The sequence below is a fragment of the Mizuhopecten yessoensis genome, unplaced genomic scaffold (assembly GCF_002113885.1).
Source record: "Mizuhopecten yessoensis strain PY_sf001 unplaced genomic scaffold, ASM211388v2 scaffold9985, whole genome shotgun sequence".
NCBI classification, from domain to species: domain Eukaryota; kingdom Metazoa; phylum Mollusca; class Bivalvia; order Pectinida; family Pectinidae; genus Mizuhopecten; species Mizuhopecten yessoensis.
In genome coordinates, this window is record NW_018408321.1 from 145,904 (window position 1) to 169,050 (window position 23,147).

Consider the following 23,147-nt stretch of genomic DNA (forward strand, 5'->3'; position numbering starts at 1 on the left):
CCCCCCCCTTAATCCGCGCCTGGAATTAGATTAGATTATCTAAGTCCGTGTATCAACCAACTATATATATTACACAATTCATTCTAAGAATTACCATCATTAATTTTGGTTTCCAGCGTTTGGTTGAAATTCCACATATGTGAACACAGTTTAAATCTCAATATGTTTCCATTAAATTGACTTTGAATAATTTATTACACAATTTTCTGTATGAATAAGGGTTTTCTTCCACGTGTTAAGGTGCAAGACACCTTAAGGTGGTTGGTCTATGCTGGGGTGGTTAACAGAACAGCTAGATAGTAACGACTAAAGCGTTATCACGTGGTATGGTCGTTTCCGCTCTGACTAATGACCCATTTTTACCTACATGCACGTTTTGAAAGTAAATATCGAGAGTAGAGTTCCGTGTCACCTTAAAGCTGTAAGTATATTTCCTGTTATTCAATTATTACATGTACATTGATTTCAATATCAATTTGGAGACATTTCTACCTTATCCAAGGTAAACCACGCCGGGAGAGACAAAGAAAGAAGACCACGCGGTGATGTTTACATTTTTACATTTTTGGGTTCCCGCGAAAATGTACGGCGTTTTAATTCCTACTTTAAATGCAGAAAATCTGCTGCTATACACCTTAATATTAATATCCAAGGAATATATTGAACACTGTTTATTTGAAAATACACGGTGGTGTGTATAATACTGTATTTTTCTTTACATTACGCAACTACATATCATTTTTCCTGCAGCTGATCACAGATGATGATTTCCGGTCTACTGGACAGTGAAATTCACCTATTAAATTTAGTAATTTTTGAAATTGTCATAAAAAGACAGCGTACACATTGGTTAAATGTAAATGTAAATGTTGTTTAACCAAGTTAAGACTGAGTTTGATTGTCACACCTTCCTTCAGCAGGCACGTGGAAATATGAAAAAAGATGGCCGATGGGTTATTTGCGTTGTTGACTACGCAATATATAGATCACATTGTCCATTAAATAGAAATTCTAGTACATATGTGTATCTTAGAGTAACACTGTTGTGAAAATATTTCTTATTATCCATGTTGACAGTATACGTATCACCTTTTAAGTATGTACATTTCCTGGCTAGTAATAAAAGTAATATATATTTTTAATTATATGTAGACTTGAAGTTGATCAGTACTAGCTAGAGCACCATAGGCCTACTGTGTTTTTTTTTTACTATTATCCTACCAATCTAGAACCCCCACCCCACCTGAAATATTTTATAGCAAAAATAAAAAAAATGGATTTAACTAAGTCCATTTACTAGAACCATTCATGCAGAATCATTGAAGTGCAATAAGAAGACACAATATAATTTAAAATGTTAAGAATGGATACACACATTAAATGTTATTTGGCCTAATTGGAATATCTGACAGCAACAACTTGCAAACTATCATCAATTATAATCCAACTCAATGCCTTCAAGTATCATGCAGAATTAGGCCAGACAAATTGGATTAACATATTGGAAAACTTTAGGTCGGTATAGGTAGGTTACAAGTTTTATTTTTTAAAAGATAATATTATATGGTTTATACAGGAGATTGATCTTGACTTCAACAGTGCTTTTTTGAAAAAAGCCTGCAAAATTTTTTTGTTTGGCCTTAAATCAAGTTCTACAATATCATATTGAGATGTCAGGCCATGGTGATAAGTCTGGACGCTGCAGGTGAAGGGTCTGTGTGTTAGCTTAATTATTATTTATTTAAAGTGTTTTACTGGAGGTATTTTTCTGTATGCCAGACATTTTTACAGACAAGCCATGTTTGTTATTACAGTGTTAAAAAGCAATGCATCAGTGGTAAGTAATATTGGTAAGCTAACTTACTTACACATAACTTGTTTGATATGTCATCAAAATCTATAAAATTGCTTGGCTAACAGTTGTTTTTCTTTTGACAGAAATGGCATTGAAAGACAGAAAAATGTGTATACCTGCAGGGTTTTTGCAAGTTCTTTAAATTAGGCTCTGGTACAGGGACACATTAACTCCCAATTGAAAAATGACCATTTTCCCAATTTTTATTTCTATTTTCCCAATTTCAGGCTTAATTTTCCAAATTGGATTAAAAAATTGTTATATGTCAACGTTCAAAGTATTACAGTCTTTGATAGAGAGTTTGAAATACATGAATAATGAAAGTTATTATTCTTAAAAAAAAAAATGAAATTTGATCAACAAAAACAATGAGAATGGATGTGTTTATTTATTGCTAAACATTTTACAGTAAGAAATGGGCGGAAAAAAAACAACTTTTATAGTTGCATTGCAGGGATGTTTTTTCCAAACCTATGATATTTTCACAAAATTGGGGGAACACCAATGATATTTTCACAATTTGTGCCAAATGCTGATGATATTTTCCCAATTTCTGCTCAGGGGCCCTTTCCCAAATTAGCAATCAAAAAGCCTGACCTGCAATTTAAATTTCCTTTAAATGAAGTTGATTGCCCATTGTCACCACTTGTCATTTTAGTTTATAATAAAAATTCATTGAAGATTTTAGTGAAACACTTTCATAGTGGAAAAAAAAAAGAAAAAAAAATCTGTGCAGAAAGTTTTTAATTTTGGGATTGTATCAGTGTATTTATTTGCTTATTACAGATAACCAGAATGATGAAAATATATAGCACAGTAAGAAGACAAACAAGTTAGCCTAAATGAAGGAATCAATTCTGAATGACAGGTAAGACCAGATTTATGTTATTGACAGGTATCCCATCACAACTGCATAGGAGTAATCAGATTCATGCAAGATCAATTGAAATTATTGCATCCTTCCATTTTGATAGGTGATGATTCCATATTGTGTTATCTTAGCCTCTTTCACAATACAATGTATAGAGAAACATATTTACAATATAATATATAATAGTTGTAGTGTTCGTAGTCGGTGGTAGTACACAGTACTGTTTCATAATAAATGCACATTGTATCGAGGAGGTCAAATATTGTTATTAATTGTTCTGATATAAGTACAAAGTTTCTTCAGCGTTTTTATATTAGTAGTATTCAATACTATTCATTAATTCATAGAACTTAATTGACGGACACTCAAGCAAGTAATGGAATTCGTCACCAACTTGCTGACTGTTACAGTGTGGACATTTTCTTTCATTATAATCTATATTATGCCATCTGCCGGTTTCAACAATAAATTTGTGATTGGTAGTTTTAAAAATGACAATTATTTAAAAAAAATCCTATAAGATGTAGCTTTTGATGAAGTCTGTACATCACTGCCATTTCTGTAAATACTGGTCTGGCAATTTTTGTTTAATAACATGCTTTAGCCATGTGGTATTACATTCTGAAGTATATTGGACATTCCATAAATAACTCATACCACATTCATTTAAAATAGTGCTCACTAGAATGCACTCTGGTATGCATTATTGTATAGTCAAGTTTATTACTGTATACTGAATCTTTCTAATTCAGTTGACATGTTTCTAACCTGTTGACATCATATAAGTCATTAGAGAGTACATTAGTTTCCATGAATGATGAGATAAGTTTGCATTTCCCTGAATATCTATGGTTTGCATTTCTAGCTTTTAAAACCACTCAAACAAACAAGCTTTTCAATTTAAATGTACCGTCATTTCAGTGCTGAAGTTATTATTTTAGTGTAGTACTGTATCAAATAGTCAATTGTGACAAAGTAAAGAATGAAGACTTTTATTTATTAAAATCTTGAAGTTCGTAGAGATACCGTCTAATGACAGGTTAATTCAGCTACATTATTGAACAGTATATCTAGGTATATGGTCCTTATAAAGGCTAGTTATATATTTATTAATTTATTTATGTATTCACAAATTTTTCCTATCTTTGCCACTAGGCTATATAATTTGAAAATACCATCCATCTAGATTGCAGCAATTAGATAATAATAAATTAGCTGCCACTGATTGACTTAATTTATCAGTCTGCATATGAAATCATTTAAAATCAGTTCATATTCTGTCATTTTTGTTAATAATTCACTATATAAATGGAGATTGTGTCCTTTATGTTGATACTTTGTCTATTTAAATCAGAGACGTATATGCTGGCTTTATATGACTCTGTTTAAATGAAGAGATCAGAATTTGTTGATTGTTTTACCCCCCGGGCCAACGGAACAAGATTACCACTTTCAAATGAGGCTGCTAGGGAGTAGTTAGAATGTAGGTTTAACTCGGATGTTAAGCAGTCTTATAGGTAGAATCAGCAGTCTGGATGTGGATTAGCATGGACATCTGCCATGTGACATTATTTCACTTCCTGATATCACATACATCAGCTATATAGTAATATAGGTCATCACACTTTGATTTAAAATAAAAATGTCTGAGTGATGATATCTGATGGCTGAAAGGGAATCCCATTCAGCCATTTGTACAGTACTTGTACCTTCATAAGCATTGAAGTAAGAAATTTAATATTACAGGAGAAACACAAGATGTCAGAATACACACAGTTGACAGCTATATGACATGCACACCTGTTGTGTACTGAACGCCTCCCACACTAAGCTACTTGTCCCTGCTTATGTAACAGTTATCACCTGTAGCCCCTAACAGGTAGATTAATGACCCCCCTTTACACAGACACTAATTAGGTCAAGGTCTTTTTAATGTCTAGGTGACACATTTGTCCCACCTGTATCACACTGTGTATCACATTGAGGAACTACAGGTGGGACACATGATAGCTTAAGTTCTGTGAAGGTTGGCACTGGTCATCACTGCCACCAATGCCCTGCACAGGTCTTTATAAGGTTGACACTAGAGGTGATGCCTCCACTGATCAGTTTCTGTGACCTCTGAAGTAGCCAAGCTGTGTGTCATATATATGGTGAAGGTATTCTGCAAGCAGTTGACTTATTTCACAATAATGCAAGTAGTGCACACATTATTAACAGAACCACTCAGATTGACCCATATGTATGATTACTTTATTATTGGCAATAGCTAGGTAGATGCCCATGAAAAAACAGTCAGTTTACAAATTCACTTACTGATAATAAAGAGCAAAATCTAATTAAAAAACAGATGTTATTACCTACAGTGTTGATGTTATAGGTGCGAAATTATATCTTATTCTGATTGTAAAAAAACAGGGCTCCAAATCACCATCTTGTGAATATTTTCATATTGCAATTTTCCAGAAGGAAAAAAAGCCAAACCAAGTTAGAATTCCTTAAATACCCAGGGGTATTCCTATCGGTTTGACCTGTCTCACCTGTAATGGTTCAAATGACCTCTGTTACCTAATGTATGTTACAGGTTTAGGTCAGCAACCGTGAGTTAATAGTTGACATCACACCTCAGTAATTACATCATTGAGATCAGAGGACTTGCTATAACAATACCAGGTGTGAATGATGCTGTTGTGACACCTGTATATTTATTTGTTTTCCCACTCGTGTAATAATGTTGTTTTATTATTCTGTAGATGTTTGTTGGTATAATCACAAATAGGTTATGGAATGTAGAAGTTGTTTCATGGAGTTGTAGGTTATGAAAGAATAGAGTTAACTCAATGTTTAATATATTTTATATCAGCTTGATTTATTGTCTTGCAGACAGGTTTCAGTTCATGAACATTGTTTAAGGACGAACTGATTTGTATACATATTTACAATTACAAGGACACACTGATTTGAATACACATTTACAATTACAAGGACACTGATTTGTATACATATTTACAATTACAAGGACATGCTGATTTGTATACATATTTACAATTACAAGGAGACACTGATTTGTACACACATTAGCAAGGAGACACTGATTTGTACACACATTTACAAGGAGACACTGATTTGTACACACATTTACAAGGAAACACTGATTTGTACACACATTTACAAGAAGGTACTGATTTGTACACACATTTACAAGAAGGCACTGATTTGTACACACATTTACAAGGAGGTACTGATTTGTACACACATTAACAAGGAGGCACTGATTTGTACACACATTTACAAGGTGATACTGATTTGTACACACATTTACAAGGAAACAGTGATTTGTACACACATTTACAAGGAAACACTGATTTGTACACACATTTACAAAGAGGTACTGATTTGTACACACATTTACAAGAAGGTACTGATTTGTACACACATTTACAAGGAGGTACTGATTTGTACACACATTTACATGGTGACACTGATTTGTACACATTTACAAGGAGACGCTGATTGGTGCACACATTTACAAGGAGACACTGATTTGTACACACACATACAAGGAGACACTGATTTGTACACACATTTACAAGGTAACGTAACACTAATTTGTACATACAAATATTTACAAGGAGACACTGATTTGTACACACATTTACAAGGTGGTACTGATTTGTACACACATTTACATGGTGACACTGATTTGTACACACATTTACAAGGAGACACTGATTTGTACACACATTTACAAGGAGGTACTTATTTGTACACTCATTTACAAGGAGACACTGATTTGTACATATATTTACAAGGAGACACTGATTTGTACACACATTTACAAGGAGACACTGATTTGTACATATATTTACAAGGAGACACTGATTTGTACACACATTTACAAGGAGACACTGATTTGTACATATATTTACAAGGAGACACTGATTTGTACACACATTTACAAGGAGACACTGATTTGTACATATATTTACAAGGAGACACTGATTTGTACACACATTTACAAGGAGACACTGATTTGTACACACATTTACAAGGAGACATTGATTTGTGAACACATTTACAAGGGGACACTAATTTGTGATCACATTTACAAGGGGACACTAATTTGTATACAAGATACAAGGGAATATTAGAAACACATTGTTACATGTATTTTTTCAAATTTAAAACATAAGTGTAAGTTGCATTCTGACCGACCCGAAGTTTTTGTACGCCTGTCAGAAATGTTGCAAGGCGATTTGACACTTTGGTTTCAGCAGAATCACTTTCTAAAATGTCGTTTTTGATGAAAATTAGTCTTGGTTTGCATATTCAATATAAGAACACTGAAGCTAAGTTCGATCTTGAGTAATATCTGTGCATAATTAATGAGCAAACTGTGATTTGATTTGCTGATGGTTTTTGCGCAATAACTTTTTAACAAATATAACTGGATTCTAATGAACTTGGTCAATATTTATATTACTCAATGACAGGGGTTAAGCTTTAAGGTGAAGTCAGAACAAAACCTGCACATAATTTATTAGTATACAATAAAATATATGATTGCTTGATGGTTTCTGCACAAAACCTAGTCAAATATGACAGGATTCTGATGACACTTGTTCAATATTTCCACTTTGTCTAATAGTGAAAACTGCCAGTTATTAATAATCAAAAGAAAAATCTTTGATTTTAATGGTGTAAGATGAATTAATTATTGAAAAAAATGTCAATTTCCTTCTTTTTTTTCTCCATGTTTTTAAATATATGCAGAGGGCGGAAATTGCATATCAATTGTTTTAAAGGTCATAAATGAAAGGATATATGAAATATACATTCCTTCAGCTTAAGCTGGTCTAGTACAGAATGTTTTATCCTCTCAACACATTTCGGGACTTGTTCTCAACCTATCTGAGTATACCGGTAGAAATGTTGTTTCTTCTTCTTACATTTCCATATATATTCATACATTTAGAGACAATAATGCATCAGAAGGATTTTTAGGTCACCTGAGCTTTAGCTCAAGTGACCTATTGCTATCCGTTTTCGTCCGTCGTCGTCCGTCGTCCGTCGTCCGTTAACATTTTACATTTCAAACTTAAAGTCAAGTTCTGCTGGGCCGATTGAACTGAAAGTTGGTAGGAATGATCGCCTCATGGTCCTGACAAAGTGTTGTTATTTTTCGGGTCAATCAGAAATACAATTTGGCTGCCATGGCCGCTATTTTGCTACTAAGTTCTAATAGGCCGATCTCACTTAAAATTGGTCTAGGAATGATCAGCTCATGGTCCTGACAAAGTTAAGTTAACATTATACTATTTTTTACTCAAATTGGTACATATTTCAACAACAAAAATAAATATTGTAGTACTCAGGTGACCGTTAAGGCCCATGGGCCTCTTGTTATTTTTGTCACATTTGCGTGGGACAGGGGTATATTGTTGCATGGGTCAGGCGTATATTGTTCCATGAGTCAGGCGTATATTGTTACATGGGTCGGGCGGGCGTATATTGTTCCATGGGTCTGGCGTATATTGTTAGCTCACCTGGCCCGAAGGGCCAAGTGAGCTTATGGCATGGTGCGGCGTCCGGGGTCCGTCCGGCGCCAACTTTTTACTTCAAACAACTTCTTCTCGGTAACCAAAAGGCATAGGGTGATGATATTTGGCCAGAAGCATGCTGGGATGAAGGGCTTCCAAGTTTTTCAAATAAATTACCGTCATCTATTTTCAAGGTCACAGGGGTCAAATACATTAAAATCTTTAAGCAACTTCTTCTGAATAACCAAGAGGCCTAGGGTGTTGATATTTGGCCAGTAACATGCTGGGATGAAGGGCTACCAAGTTTGTTCAAATAAATGACCTTGATTTATATTCAAGGTCACTGGGGTCAAACATGTTTAAAACCTTTAAACGACTTCTTCTGAATAACCGAAAGGCCTAGGGCGATGATATTTAGCCAGTTACATGCTGGGATAAAGGGCTACCAAGTTTGTTCAAATGAATGACCTTGAATCATATTCAAGGTCACAGGGGTCAAATATGTTAAAAACATTTAATCAACTTCTTCTGAATCACCAAGAGGCCTAGAGTGATGATATTTGGCCAGTAACATGATTGGCTAAAGGGCTACCAAGTTTATTCAAATAATTGACCTTGATTTATATTCAAGGTCACAGGGGTCAAATATGTTTAAAACCTTTAAACAACTTCTTCTCAATAACTGAGAGGCCTAGGGTGATGATATTTGGCCAGTAACATGCTTGGATGAAGGGCTACCAAGTTTGTTCAAATGAATGACCATGGCTTATATTCAAGGTCACAGGGGTCAAATATGTTGAAAACCTTAAAACGACTTCTTAATAAGCAAAAGGCCAAGGGCGATGATATTTGGCCATTAACATGCTGGGTTGAAGGGTTACCAGGTTTGTTTAAGTGAATGACCTTCGCCCATATTCAAGGTCACAGTGGTCAATGTTTAAATCTATAAATGATTTGTTCTGTATAACCAAACGGTACAGGGTGATGATATTTTGCTAGAAGCATGCTGGGTTGGAAAATTATAAAACTCTTGGTCAGGCGTATATTGTTCCAGGGTCAGGCGTATATTGTTTCATCCTGCCTTACACTTGTTTCTAAATGTTGTTAGTTTTGACCGGAGTTAAAAAAATCCAACAGAAAACGAAAAAGCAGCTGCTGTAGTGTATGCAATCTGCCGATGCTAGATAGGTCTTAATCGCAGCTATCAATATTTAATGGATACCTCAGAAAGTTATGCCATCCATCTTTTCAGAAGTATCGATATCGAAGACTGACATCAACAATTACATCACACAAACTAACTTGTTAATATTCTTATACAAGAAGTTGCTGTTCACAATGCAGTCTGAAAACAAAATGAAAAGGAGACGTTTGTTTTTGCAAGTTTTATTGTCATATCTATTAGTTTAATTGATGCCAACGTCAAAAGATGAATAACAGAGCTGTCAATAGGTGAATAGGATGTGTGTATATATGTATACTATATGTGGCATGCAAAGAAATCAATAAATAATTCTGCACTAAAATTAAGTTTTCAAAACCAGGGAAAAAAAGTAAAAAAAAAGAGATCAAATGATTAACCCAACAAATTGACCCTTTTTTTAGCTCACCTGGTCCGAATGCCATGTGGAGCTTATGCCATATCGCAACGCCCGACTTCTGTCCGGCGTCAGTTGTCCGTCCGTCAACTTTTCCTTAAAAAAACACTAGTCCTGAAGGGCTAATTAGGTTTTGACTAAATTTGGCCTGGTGCATCCTTAGGCCAAGGAAACTCAATTTTGTGTAAATGGTGGGTGTGGGCAGAGGGGCGGTGCCAAACAATGGAAATAGAGGTAAAACCTTTAAAATCTACCGTAGGGATTAATGAATTTTATCCTTATTTAGTCTGGAGTATACTTGGGCAAAGGGGACTCAATTTTGTATAAACGGTGGGTGTAGAGGGGCGGGTCGAATAGAGGAAATAGAGGTCAAACCTTTAAAATCCTTCTTCTACCATAGAGATTTAAGTATTTTATCCTAAATTAGTCTGGAGCATCCTTGCATCTTGGTCATGGTGTGGCCCCCCTGGGGGCAGAGGGGTGGGGCCCAATAGGGGAAACATAGCAAATTCTTCAAAATCCTTATCCTTCTGTAGGAATGACAGGATCTTGTCCAAAGTTGGTATGAAGCATCCTTGGGTGAAGGGGAACTAATTTTGTATAAACGGTGTCTGGAGGCAGTACCAAATAAGGCATAAAGAGGAAAAGCTCTAATATCCCTTTTTCTTCTGTAAGGATGAAGGTATTTTGACCAAATTTAAACAGTAGCATCCTATGTGGCCCAATAGAGGTAATTTAGCAAATTCTTGAAAATTCTTCTTCTGTAGGAATAACAGGATTTTGTCCATATTTGGTCTAAAGAATCATGGGGTAAAGGCGACCCAATTTTGTATCAAAGTTAGGTCTGACTCCCCCTCGGGGCAGAGGGGCGGGCCCAATAGGGGAAACAGCAAATTCTTCAAAATCCTTCTTTTCTGTAGGAATGACGGGATTTTGTCCAATTGCATAAAAATATAACCCCTGACTAACCATGTAATACATGTACACTACCAGCAACATCTAGCTATTCCAACTTCAATTTTACTAACATTTCCAGGTGAGCGATACAGGCCCTCTGTTTCTCTTCTTATCAGTACCAAAACTGACATGTGTTTTTATTGCTAGAGATAATTTCACCACATTGAATCTTGTTTAATTTTTCTGTATATGGCTGTAGGCATCTGTCTACATTTAGAGCTTAAAACCCTGTAGAACTGAATAGAATATCACATTTCCATGTGATTAGTATGTGTATATACTGAACAATACAAAGTTTTGATGTGCTGCTCAGTAGAGAAACAAAATATTATGACATGTCAATATACACAAATCCATAATCAGTTCCTAATACATCATTTTGTATAATATGGCGTAGTGATGTGAAATGGTAACAGTTATGAATTACCCTTTAATGATGAATCACCGAAAATAATATGAACGTAATACATATCATAAAATTTCAAAGTTTAAAGCTATTTGTCACAATAATAGCAGAGGGAATATCCTTTTTAGCCCACCATCATCTGATGGTGGGCTATTAAAATCACCCTGCGACGTCCGTGTTCTGTCGTCCGCCGTCCGTCGTCCGTCCTTAAACAATTCTTGTTATAGATATTTCTCAAGAAAGACCAAAGGGATCTTTCTCAAATTTTATATGTAGGTTCCCCTTGGTCCTTAGCTGTGCAGGGCAACTTTTGAGACTGATCGGATAAACAACATGGCCGACAGGCAGCCATCTTGGATTTTGATAGTGAAAGTTTGTTATCGCTATTTCTCGGGAAGTATCAGAGGGATCTTTCTCAAATTTTAAATGTAGGTTCCCCTTGATCCCCCGTTGTGCCTGTTATATTTTGAGACTGATCATAAAAACAAAATGGATTAAAAGAAGAACTAAACAGATCTTTCTCATATTGCAATGATTGATTCTATTTCTTTCACATTAAGTACTGTATTAGTAGATATGTGAAATGACAAACTCACTTTGAAGGTTGGCTTTCATACACATTAGTATTAAGTTTAGATCAAAAGTTACCTCAAGGTGCATTTACTGTTAACATGACTTGATCAAACAGATTAAAGGAAATAAGAGAAAACTGACAAAGAACTAATGAAGATGGTACAAAGGTGGGCACCAAAATCCCTCTGGGATCTCTTGTTTGATTTGCAAGTCATGTTCACAAATTTAACTTCCTTTCATGAAAGAAAAATAAAGTGGGCACATTGTCCTATTGTTGAAATGGTATGCAATTGTTTTGTGTAATAAGACAATATAAACACTGTTGTAATTATGTAGTGAGACACATACAACACTTGTAAAAGTGTAGTGAGACACTATACAACACTGTGTAATGTTGTAGTGAGACACTATACAACCATGTGTAATGGTGTAGTGAGACAATATACAACAATGTGTAATGGTGTAGTGAGACACTATACAACACAGTTGTAATTGTGTAGTGAGACACCATATAACACTGTTATAATTATGTAGTACACACTATACAACACAGTCGTAACTGTGTAGTGAGACACTATACAACACTTGTAATGGTGTAGTGAGACACTATACAACACTTGTAATGGTGTAGTGAGACACTATACAACACAGTTGTAATTGTGTAGTGAGACACCATATAACACTGTTGAAATTGTGTAGTGAGACACTATACAACACTGTTGAAATTGTGTAGTGAGACACTATACAACACAGTTGTAATTGTGTAGTGAGACACCATATAACGCTGTTATAATGGTGTAGTGAGACACTATACAACACTGTTGTAATTATGTAGAACACACTATATAACACAGTCGTAACTGTGTAGTGAGACACTATACAACACTTGTAATGGTGTAGTGAGACACTATACAACACTGTTGTAATTATGTAGTACACACTATACAACACAGTCGTAACTATGTAGTGAGACACTATACAACACTGTTGTAATGATGTAGTGAGACATTGTACAACATTGTTGTAATTATGTAGCGAGACATTGTACAACACTGTTGTAATTATGTAGTGAGGCACTATACAACACTGTTGTAATTGTGTAGTGAGACACTATACAACACTGATTATGTAGTGAGACACTATGCAACACTGTTGCAACTGTGTAGTGAGACAATATACAACAATGTGTAATGGTGTAGTGAGACACTATACAACACAGTCGTAATTGTGTAGTGAGACACCAAATAACACTGTTATAATGGTGTAGTGAGGCACCATATAACACTGTTATAATTGTGTAGTGAGACACTATACAACACTGTTGTAATGGTGTAGTGAGACACTATACAACACTGTTGTAATTATGTAGTACACACTATACAACACAGTCGTAATTGTGTAGTGAGACACCATACAACACAGTTGCAATGGTGTAATGAGACACTATCCAACACTGTTGTAATTATGTAGTACACACTATACAACACAGTCGTAACTATGTAGTGAGACACTATACAACACTGTTGTAATGGTATAGTGAGACACTATACAACAGTCCCTGCAGGTAGCCGTATGTACCATTTCACATCACTACGCCATATTATACAAATCTTTCTAAACACCTTTCTTCTGTCTAATGTCTCCCTTGACAATGCCACACTTTTGGCCTTTAGTTGAGCATTCGCTCCTCTGAGTAAGGCTTTGGGTTCTGTCCCCTGGCCAAGACATACCAGAGTCTGTAAAAATGGTAGTTTCTACTACTGCTTAACGGTCAGCATTTTGGGAGTGGGACGACTGGTTCACCCGTTGTCAGTATTATTTGACAGGGTGGGGTGTCCTGCTGGGTGTCACTATAAAGTCGGCATGAGTGTTGCACTATCACAAGGAGGCAAACACGAACATATCACAGCCTCCCAAAACACACATGCATACACTACACACATGCATCTTACACACAGGGGAGGCCGTCCTTAAATGACCATAGCTGTTGATAGGACGTTAAACAATACTAAACCAAACCAACACTATACAACACTGTTGTAATTGTGTAGTGAGACACAAGACACCACTGTAATCGTGTAGTGAGACACTATACAACACTTGTACATGTGCAGTGAGACACTATGCAACATTGTTGCAATTGTGTAGTGAGACACTATACAACACTGTTGTTATGGTGAAGTGAGACACTTTACAACACTGTTGTGATTTTGCAGTGAGACACTATACAACACTGTTGTAACTATGTAGTACACACTATACAACACTTGTAATGATGTAGTGAGACACTATACAACACTTGTAATGATGTAGTGAGACACTATACAACACTTGTAATGGTGTAGTGAGAGACTATACAACACTGTTGAAATTGTGTAGTGAGACACCATACAACACTGTTGTAATGGTGTAGTGAGACACTATACAACACTGTTGTAATTATGTAGTACACACTATACAACACAGTCGTAACTGTGTAGTGAGACACTATACAACACTGATGTAATGATGTAGTGACACATTGTACAACATTGTTGTAATTATGTAGTGAGACATTGTACAACACTGTTGTAATTATGTAGTGAGGCACTATACAACACTTGTAATTGTGTAGTGAGACACTATACAACACTGATTATGTAGTGAGACACTATGCAACACAGTTGCAATTGTGTAGTGAGACACTATGCAACACTTGCAATTCTGTAGTGAGACACTATGTAACACTGTTGCAATTGTGTAGTGAGACACTATGCAACACTGTTGCAATTGTGTAGTGAGACACTATGCAACACTGTTGCAATTGTGTAGTAAGACACTATACAACACTGATGTAATTGTGTAATGAGACACTTTACAACACTGATGTAATTGTGTAATGAGACACTATACAAGACTGTTGTAATTGTGTAGTGAGACACTTTTCAACATTGTGTAATTGTGTAATGAGACACTATACAACATCTATTATTTTGTCGTCAGACAATATATAACACTGTTACAATGTTGTAATGATACACTATACAACACTGATATAATTGTGTAGTGAGACACTTATACAACAGTATACAACACTGATATAAGTGTGAAGTGAGATACTTGTACAACAGTATACAACACTGTAGCAATTGTGCAGTTAGACATTATATAACATTATTTGTAGTGCTGTATTGAGACTCTTATATATACAATGGGACAACATAATACAACACTGTAATTAAAAGACACTTCACAATACTGTTGTAATGAAGAAGTGAAATATGTTACAACATTGTGTTAAAATGCTGATACTGTTTCAGTAAGAGGAAATAAAACATGATTAAGATCTGAGAGCACTCTGGTCATTGATAATGTGAACACACTTCAATACAAGTTGTTTAGCTCTAAATTCTGATCAATATAACATTCCATGTATTAGTAATGATTCATCCATTTAATGCTTTTCTATACCGGTACATGGAACTTGAATTTCTGAAATTGCTGTATCAAGCATGATAATTATCTCTATATTAATTTAAGTTTGAGTGATTTTTAGAACGTTTAGCCCATATTTTTTGGCTATTGGGAAATGGCGAGACAGCATCCCCATAACTTCATGTGGAGCCTCACTCCCGCCAAGAGTGAAATGATGATGTAGCGGGAGAGATCGAAGTCTTTCTTTCTTGGCTGGGTTACAGCTAGTGATGTTTTGATCATCTTGTGTGAGTTGCTTAGCAACCGTGTGATAGAAGCCCTGTGGTTGCCATGGATATCCGCCATGAAGGGAAAACGAATTGAAAAGATGCAGCCAGTGAGAAGTGGCAATGGCATGCTTTGTGTAGTAGTTGTGTTGTAGTGCTATCAATAGTGGCTCTGCCTTTGTCACGTGGAGCTGTCACTCAGTGGACTGGTCTATTGTTTAATTCCTCACATATTGTCCAAACAGTCACATCAAAGTGGTTGTCTAATTTTGCTCTATATTGAATTGTAATCAGAATTTTTATTTCTCGTTAAAAATAGGGATATTGATATCAGTGGGTGGTTACTGGGATTAGAGTTAAAGACGTTTACTCCTTAAAAGAAATTAAATTATATTAAAATGGAAATTGGTAATGACGGAGTTTGTTAAACTGAAATAAAATCAATTTGAAGATTTCACTTTGACCAGAATTAGTGTCGACTCTGCTGTTGGTGAATGTATGTTTGTGGTCTGGTCCGTGTTAAATCATTAATTATACATAGCCCTGCACTACAGCATCACACGGCTCACAGTAACAGGACAGACCACTTCTACTTAGTCTTGTATTGAGTTTACATCTCACTATAACAGTTTTCATCTCAGAATGATTTATACCAGTTTTTATTGTTTGTCAATAATGATGCTGTTTTAATCTTGTCTCTTAACGGGCCATTTTAGAAACTTTTTCTAAGGGTTAGATCTGTACAAGTTCCAAGTACATATTGCATGTACATCAAATAACTTGTTAATTGTGATAAAATGTTGGTAATTTTGGTTAACATACTTTTGGTAGAATTTAAAAATATTACTTGTGGAAAAGGACTGGTTGTTGGATGTGAGTTGTCATTTAGGGCTGTCCATCTCTTATGCATTGAACTGCCCTGTTGGACACGGTACACAACTATCATTGTCATCTCTACAGCAAACAACCTGTATGTTTGTGTGTGTGTGTGTGATTGTGTGTGTGTGTGGTGATAAAACTGGACCATCTTTACATGAAAATGTAAATCCAGTATCAGTTACTATATTTTGTTGAACAAAGATAATCCTCAATGTATTTAATTGGCAACACTTACATAGTTTGGTATTGAAATCATCAGTCATTTTCACCTGGCCCAGAGAAGTCACAGGGGACAAATGTATCAAATCCTAAAAACAATATCTCGTGAATAACCAAGATGCATAGAGTCATAATTTTGAGACAATTTTATTACAAGTTGTTAAAAAATAATTTTATTTTTGCATACTTTGAAGATCATAGCATTAAGCACCATGTGAGTGATACGGGCCAATTGGGCNCCAGTTTCAGTTTTTAATGTTCTATGAAATACATTGTATGGACAAAGGGAAGCAATTCCAAATTCCTATGCAAATTAATTATCCAAAGGTTTAAAATGATATATTCTAGAGGAAACTTGGTACCACTCTTCTGACAAACCTATAAAGATATACTGTACACACAAGAAGAATAACTTCACAGTGGTACACTTTTACATAAAACTTTGATTCATAACAAATTAACAGTAAATCCTTCTGTGCAATATGATGGGAACTTCGTCTTTATTTTGTTCTCCATTCCAAAAATAATATATATATCTTTTGCCTTAGCTTTCAGTACTTTCAGTACTTTGATTACTATTTTCAAACTCCCCTTGACAAGGGTATACGGAGAGACAAAACAAATTAATGCAACAAATAATGATAATGAATAAGTGAATTGTTTAACATGTTCGGTGTATTAAAAGAGTGAGGGTTAATATATGATCAGGGCACCATGCTGTTGCCTATTGATGATGGCTGAAATCGAGTCAGGAAGTACATGTAGATAATACCTTGTGTAAAGTCCAGAAATAACTATTGTGTCGGTATGTTTAGTATATAAGGGAGGAAATTGTTGTTATTTTCCTTATTTAAACATGCTCTTTATCAGGGAATGGCATTGTATACGGATAGTCAAATATTGGCTTGTATTCTGTTTTTCAGGAAGATTTCCTAAATCTATGTACCATAAAAGACTTACAAGTCTTCTTTGTTTTTGTGATAGGTAAGAAAAAGGTCCATATGAGATTTGTAGAAAGGTTATGTATCACAACCAGTACGTTTTTATGTGTGACTTTTCGATGACTAGTATGGTACATACCATGTCACCTTCATCAGGCAAATGACCATTGAAGCTTATGGACAGAGTGTAAAATATGTACAAGTTGGTAAGATAGAGTTTAATTCAAATACACCATCAGCATATAGTACACTTAGTTGTTAAACATGTACAAAATGACAGATCAAATCAACAATTTGATTTGGCTAACTTTGTTTAATACCTGGACATAGATGTGGGAGGTCTATGATATCGATCCCCCTCATCTCTACTCAGAACTGGTCGACTGCTGCATTTCCAAATGGCCAAAGTCTTTTGTTTTGTGTGACAGGGTACGTACCATACTTGTCATCGAAACATCCTTAACAAAGCCGTTTCATTGGTTGATGGTTATGTACGTGACTTCCTAGCCCTAATCATTTCTTTGTGGTTTTATGTCTTGGTATTAGGCAGTAGGTATACTATTGATGACTGACAAAAGAAGCCAAATGAGGATGGGTAATGTCTGATTCACTTCAGTATTTTTTGTTTCTTATATAATGTCTGGCTGTCTATTTATCTACATTTCTATTTCTGAAAATATTTCAGAATCGTGAATTCTTAATTTCTCCAATATCATATGGTAACTTATAATTTGGGTTTAACCATGGAAGTTCCTATAGTCAAAGCTGAGGTCACTGTTACATAAAATGTAACAGCTAAGAGTCACTGTCCAAATTTGTGTTTTACATAGCTCTGTTTGCATGCGCTATATTAGCTCATATATATCCTGGATCCAAAAATTCAAAATGGCCTCAGCTGTCTTTTACTTCTGATCAGTTATAACATATATGGCTTTAACTTTTGATGTATTTTCATGATTTTGTTCATACCTGTTTTTATATGGAACTAAGTGGATAGTCTACAGTATGAATGTAACAACGGAATATATTATTCAGATCCTGGAAATAATACTTCTGCACTATCGGTCTAATTTTGTTCATACATCATGTTAAATTATACTTGTCACATTACATAGAGTACATGTGTAATCCTGTGCTACCTTGATCCAAAAACCGAACGTGATCGCCGAGCCTGTTCCGTCCGAATAACGATTATGGAGGAATATACGGTATATGGCCAGGCAAATGGAACCAGGATCTGTCAGTTGGTTTAAGGATAATAAACATTGAACATTTTCCGGACCATTTGTTCTATAAGAAAACTACAAATTCAGTTACAAATAAGTGGCATCATATTGTTGTATTGTGCATTGTTGGCAAAATAGGTTAAATTGAATATGCTTCCTCAATGTGATCAGCCTGTCAGTTCTACGATTATTAGCTTAAAATACCTTTAAAATGGCACCACTGAACAGGAAGTGATCAGAAATTAGCCCTGGGACTTTGATCTGGATAAAGGACCGGCTAAGAGACAATTGTCTACAGTCAGATTTAAAAAGGGTTTGCTTTGGACACGTATAACGTGTGTATACTAGAGCTTGTAAGAGTCAGACAAATATGAAATTATAAATATTTTTTGGTTAGCACAAAAACCTAGGAATTTAGTGATACCTGCTGTTGATATTTGTCTTGAAAATTGAATGAAATGAAGAAATTGGATAAGTTACAGTCAATAATGATGATTGAATGTGACGATGGAAATGATTAACAGCCAATAGTTTGTTTGTTAGATATTTTACTTTTAGTTAGACAGGAATAAATAGTATGAAGGTATTGAAGGTTTTCAGCTAAATTTTACAACAGCTTGTTCCTACCATGAATTGGGAAAATAAAACATTGTTTTTATTGGAATTTGGAAAATTTGTGGATTTTTTTTCATTTTGGGGAAAACAAAGCACTTTTTAATAATGGGAAGTAGTCTGTACTGGGCTGTAAAACTAGGCACAGAAATCACTGTATCTACAGAACATATATGTCCTGATATGAAGGTGAGATAGGAAATGGAGACATCTGTTGTAGAAATTATGTCTGGGTGTTTGACAATGACATACGGTAGATCTAGTTAGTTCCAATTGCCATGTATTGCATGAGTACCTCTTAGGATGATGAAGTTTCACATTCTAAAATTGTGTCCAAAGTTCACCTATATGCAGAGTTATGGCCCTTGGTTCATCTTGAATCACATTGTCAGGGGCATACCTCCTATATTCTGTCGCCTACTATTGTTAAGTTTTGTATGTATGTGGGTACCTCTTGGGTTGGATTAGTGTCACTCTCTGAAACTGGACCTGAAGCCTCACTTTAATCTGAGTTATTGCCCTTTGTTTGCAATCAATAATGTCTGGGCGTGCATATATCTTATAGAATCTATCACTTATATTTGCCAAAATTTGCATGTGAGTACATATTTGGAAAGTGGGGTGTAACATTTTAAAAAAGGATCCCATGTTCCTCTTTATATACGGTTGTGGCCCTTTGCTGATTGTAAATCACTATTTCCTGACCATATCTCATATTAACTTTTACATACTTTTGGAACATTTTGCATGCTAGTAATGGTATACCTCTAAGGGTAAGATCGTCATGTACTAAAATCAGGCCCGATACCCCTCTGTATACAGATGTATGGCCTGTGAATTACATTATCTCTGCCATAACTCGTAAACTTTTGTCGGGTATAATTACCAAGTTCTGTATGCGAGTATCCCAGGAATGGTGCTTCGTCTCACACTGAAAGTGGGTCTTGGCCCTTTACTGTGCACATAGTTATGGTCCTTTTCCCATTTTTATACCAATCATGAATTGGTGCAGGGCCAATAAGTTCACTTTTGTCAGAATGTACACACATACATAGCTGGTGATGATTTTGTATTGAGGTCAGTTTTGTACTATACCTTAGCCTGAATAGGTCCAGCAGTGATGTTTTCTGTGTCGAGGTCGCGGTTATTGACTTAGCACTTCAGCTAGGGTCACACAAGTTCACATACTTTGCATGACATATTTGTGACCTTGATCTCTATGACCTCCATTAGTAAAAGTTCTAAGGTGTAGAAAAAGAGTATCAGTGTTTTACCAATTTGTAGTTGAAACAAAATTTTATCTCGGTTTTGGGGCCTACATATTAGGGCTGTAACGATACACCGTGGTGCACCGAAAACCACGCTAAATTGCTTCGGTTCTGTTCACAGTATTTTTTTCCATGTTTCGGTTTGGTTTGGTTTTTAGTATTACCTGACTTCCGGAATTTTACCATACATGTGTAACGTACGTAAACATTTATTCTCCAGCGTCACCTACGATGATAATAAAGGTTTTGAAGGGTTTGGCATGGTTGATGTTGAAATAGTTCGGTATAACATAATATATTACTTTCCAATGAACGGCTTTGTGCCCTACGCAAATAGGTAAATATCGGCGGACCGAGGCACACATGTTGTCTGCAGGTGAGGCAGAATTGAACATTAACATTGATACGTTTTGAGCCGATTGATTTCTTCAAACTATATATCGATGATTTAATCATAAACTAGACCGTAGCTAATATATATCTATACTATATACCGACTGTGACAGTAAATATATCGAATGACGACTTGAAACCTGTAGCAAATCACATGCAATTCTTGATGAAATACCTGATCTTTTTACCTGATAATCTCCGTGTAAATGTACAGCGTCTTATATCATAAATGAAGTTTATAATCTCTGATATCATTTGCCAATCACATTTGCTGACAAAAAATAATTAAAATGATCTTTCAGGTGCTTAAATCCGATTAATTAAAAGTTTCACCCTTTCTTACCTTTATTAAAACCTGTACAGGTAAATACTGAAGCAACTTTAGAATTGAAAACGTTAATGTAAACTAGAGACAATAACGAAGAATTTTCATATAACTTTTATTCACATATAACATATTTTTCAAGTTATGCACATTTGAAAAATCAAGTAAATTAATTTATATTTCAATAATTAATTCAGAAGTGGTGCCCCTTTACATAGAAATCAATGTAGCAGCTTTTACCATAAAGGGTTAAAAAAAACAAAAAACTCCCGCTTCCTTTCGCTCGACTGTTTGGCAGCATTTTGGATTCCTGCTAAATGTCCCCGATGGAAAATCACTCTCCACTTGCCGCATATGTTTCGTAGATTTAAGTTACAAGTCGTCATCAAACATGGCGACGCATTTGAAGAGGAAGCATAACATTTCGTCATCCTGTATCGTATCGAAATGTATCGTATCGTAGGTAGATATTGTGATACATATCGTATCGTGGCATAGGTGTATTGTTACAGCCCTACTACATATTAATTGGATTGCTTGTAATACGTATACTCTGCCATGTTTTATTAAGGTTGTCAAATTTTGAAACGCAAATGAAATGTTTTAAGGTGTTTTGCAATGAAGAATTGGTTTATCATGTTCACATTAGTTTTCATTGTGATTTTTGGTCCTCATGTTATGTGAATGAGTTTCTAAGGTAACATTTGGTTTTCAAGTTTAGTTTGGATTCTAAGGTTATGTTAGTTTTCAAGATAACATTCCTTGGTTTTCAAGGTTTTAGTGATTGTCAATTGCAAGGTCACATTGATTTTCAAGGTCACATTGATTTTCAACTGAGCAGTAGTTTTAAAGGTTGCATTAGTTTCTGAGGCGACAGTGTTCAAGAATATTTTGAATTAGCTCTAGAAGTAGGATTAGATCAGTGTTAAGTAAAATCTTGAAATGCTTCATGACTACCACTGTTCATAATCAGAAGGTAATATGATTTGGTATACATCGACTGTTATATCTAGGGGCCAATACCACATCCTCGAAATTCCAGGGGTTAAACTCTCCTATGCTCTCTGCACGCCTGGAATATATCTTGCTCTCTGCACTGCTGGAATATATCATGATGAAACCAAAGGCTCTGTACCTGCCAACTGGTGTATAATACAAATAGACTAGTTTGACCCTTTGATATACATCAAAAGATTTGCAAAGTAGCGTAACATTGACCGGCTTCTGTTATCTTCACAAGAACAGGTGGCAGCCTAGCTATTGGTCAATTTTTGGCAGAAAACCAATCAAATAGCAAGCAGTTAGCTTGCTTTTGGTTTTGTCTTGATTTATTCCAGGGATGAAGAGAATTCGAGTGAGCGTATATACACGTAGTAACCACTAAAATTTTAAGGATGCCAATACCACTTGTCTGAATACAATGAAATTTCTGTGAAGGTCATGAAACCAACACGACCATTGTTAGTATTTTACAATATCAAGTCTTTGGCATTAGTTGTAGCAGTATTCTTATCCAATTAAAAACAGGAGTCCTTTATACTAAGCAGTAATATTGTAATGAAATTCATATCTGAAAAACAAAAAATATAGTTAATTTTTAGGTCACCTGAGCTTTAGCTCAAGTGACCTATTGCTATCCGTTTTCGTCAGTCGTCGTCCGTCGTCCGTTAACATTTTACATTTCAAACTTAAAGTCAAGTTCTGCAGGGCCGATTGAACTGAAAGTTGGTAGGAATGATCGCCTCATGGTCCTGACAAAGTGTTGTTATTTTTCGGGTCGATCAGAAATCCAATATGGCCGCCA

The 23,147-nt window shown here is 35.4% G+C and overlaps 1 protein-coding gene across 1 annotated transcript in view; it reads left to right on the top strand.

Moving 5' to 3' along the window:
* Window positions 1-321: 321 nt before the first annotated feature.
* Window positions 322-23,147, top strand: part of LOC110459166 (forkhead box protein N3-like) — a 52,057-nt gene continuing 29,231 nt past the window's right edge. The window contains exons 1-2 of the mRNA XM_021511290.1: window positions 322-421; window positions 2,642-2,723. Of these exons, the coding sequence (XP_021366965.1) occupies window positions 2,698-2,723 (26 nt within the window). The 5' untranslated portion in view covers window positions 322-421; window positions 2,642-2,697. The remainder of the gene's footprint in view (window positions 422-2,641; window positions 2,724-23,147) is intronic.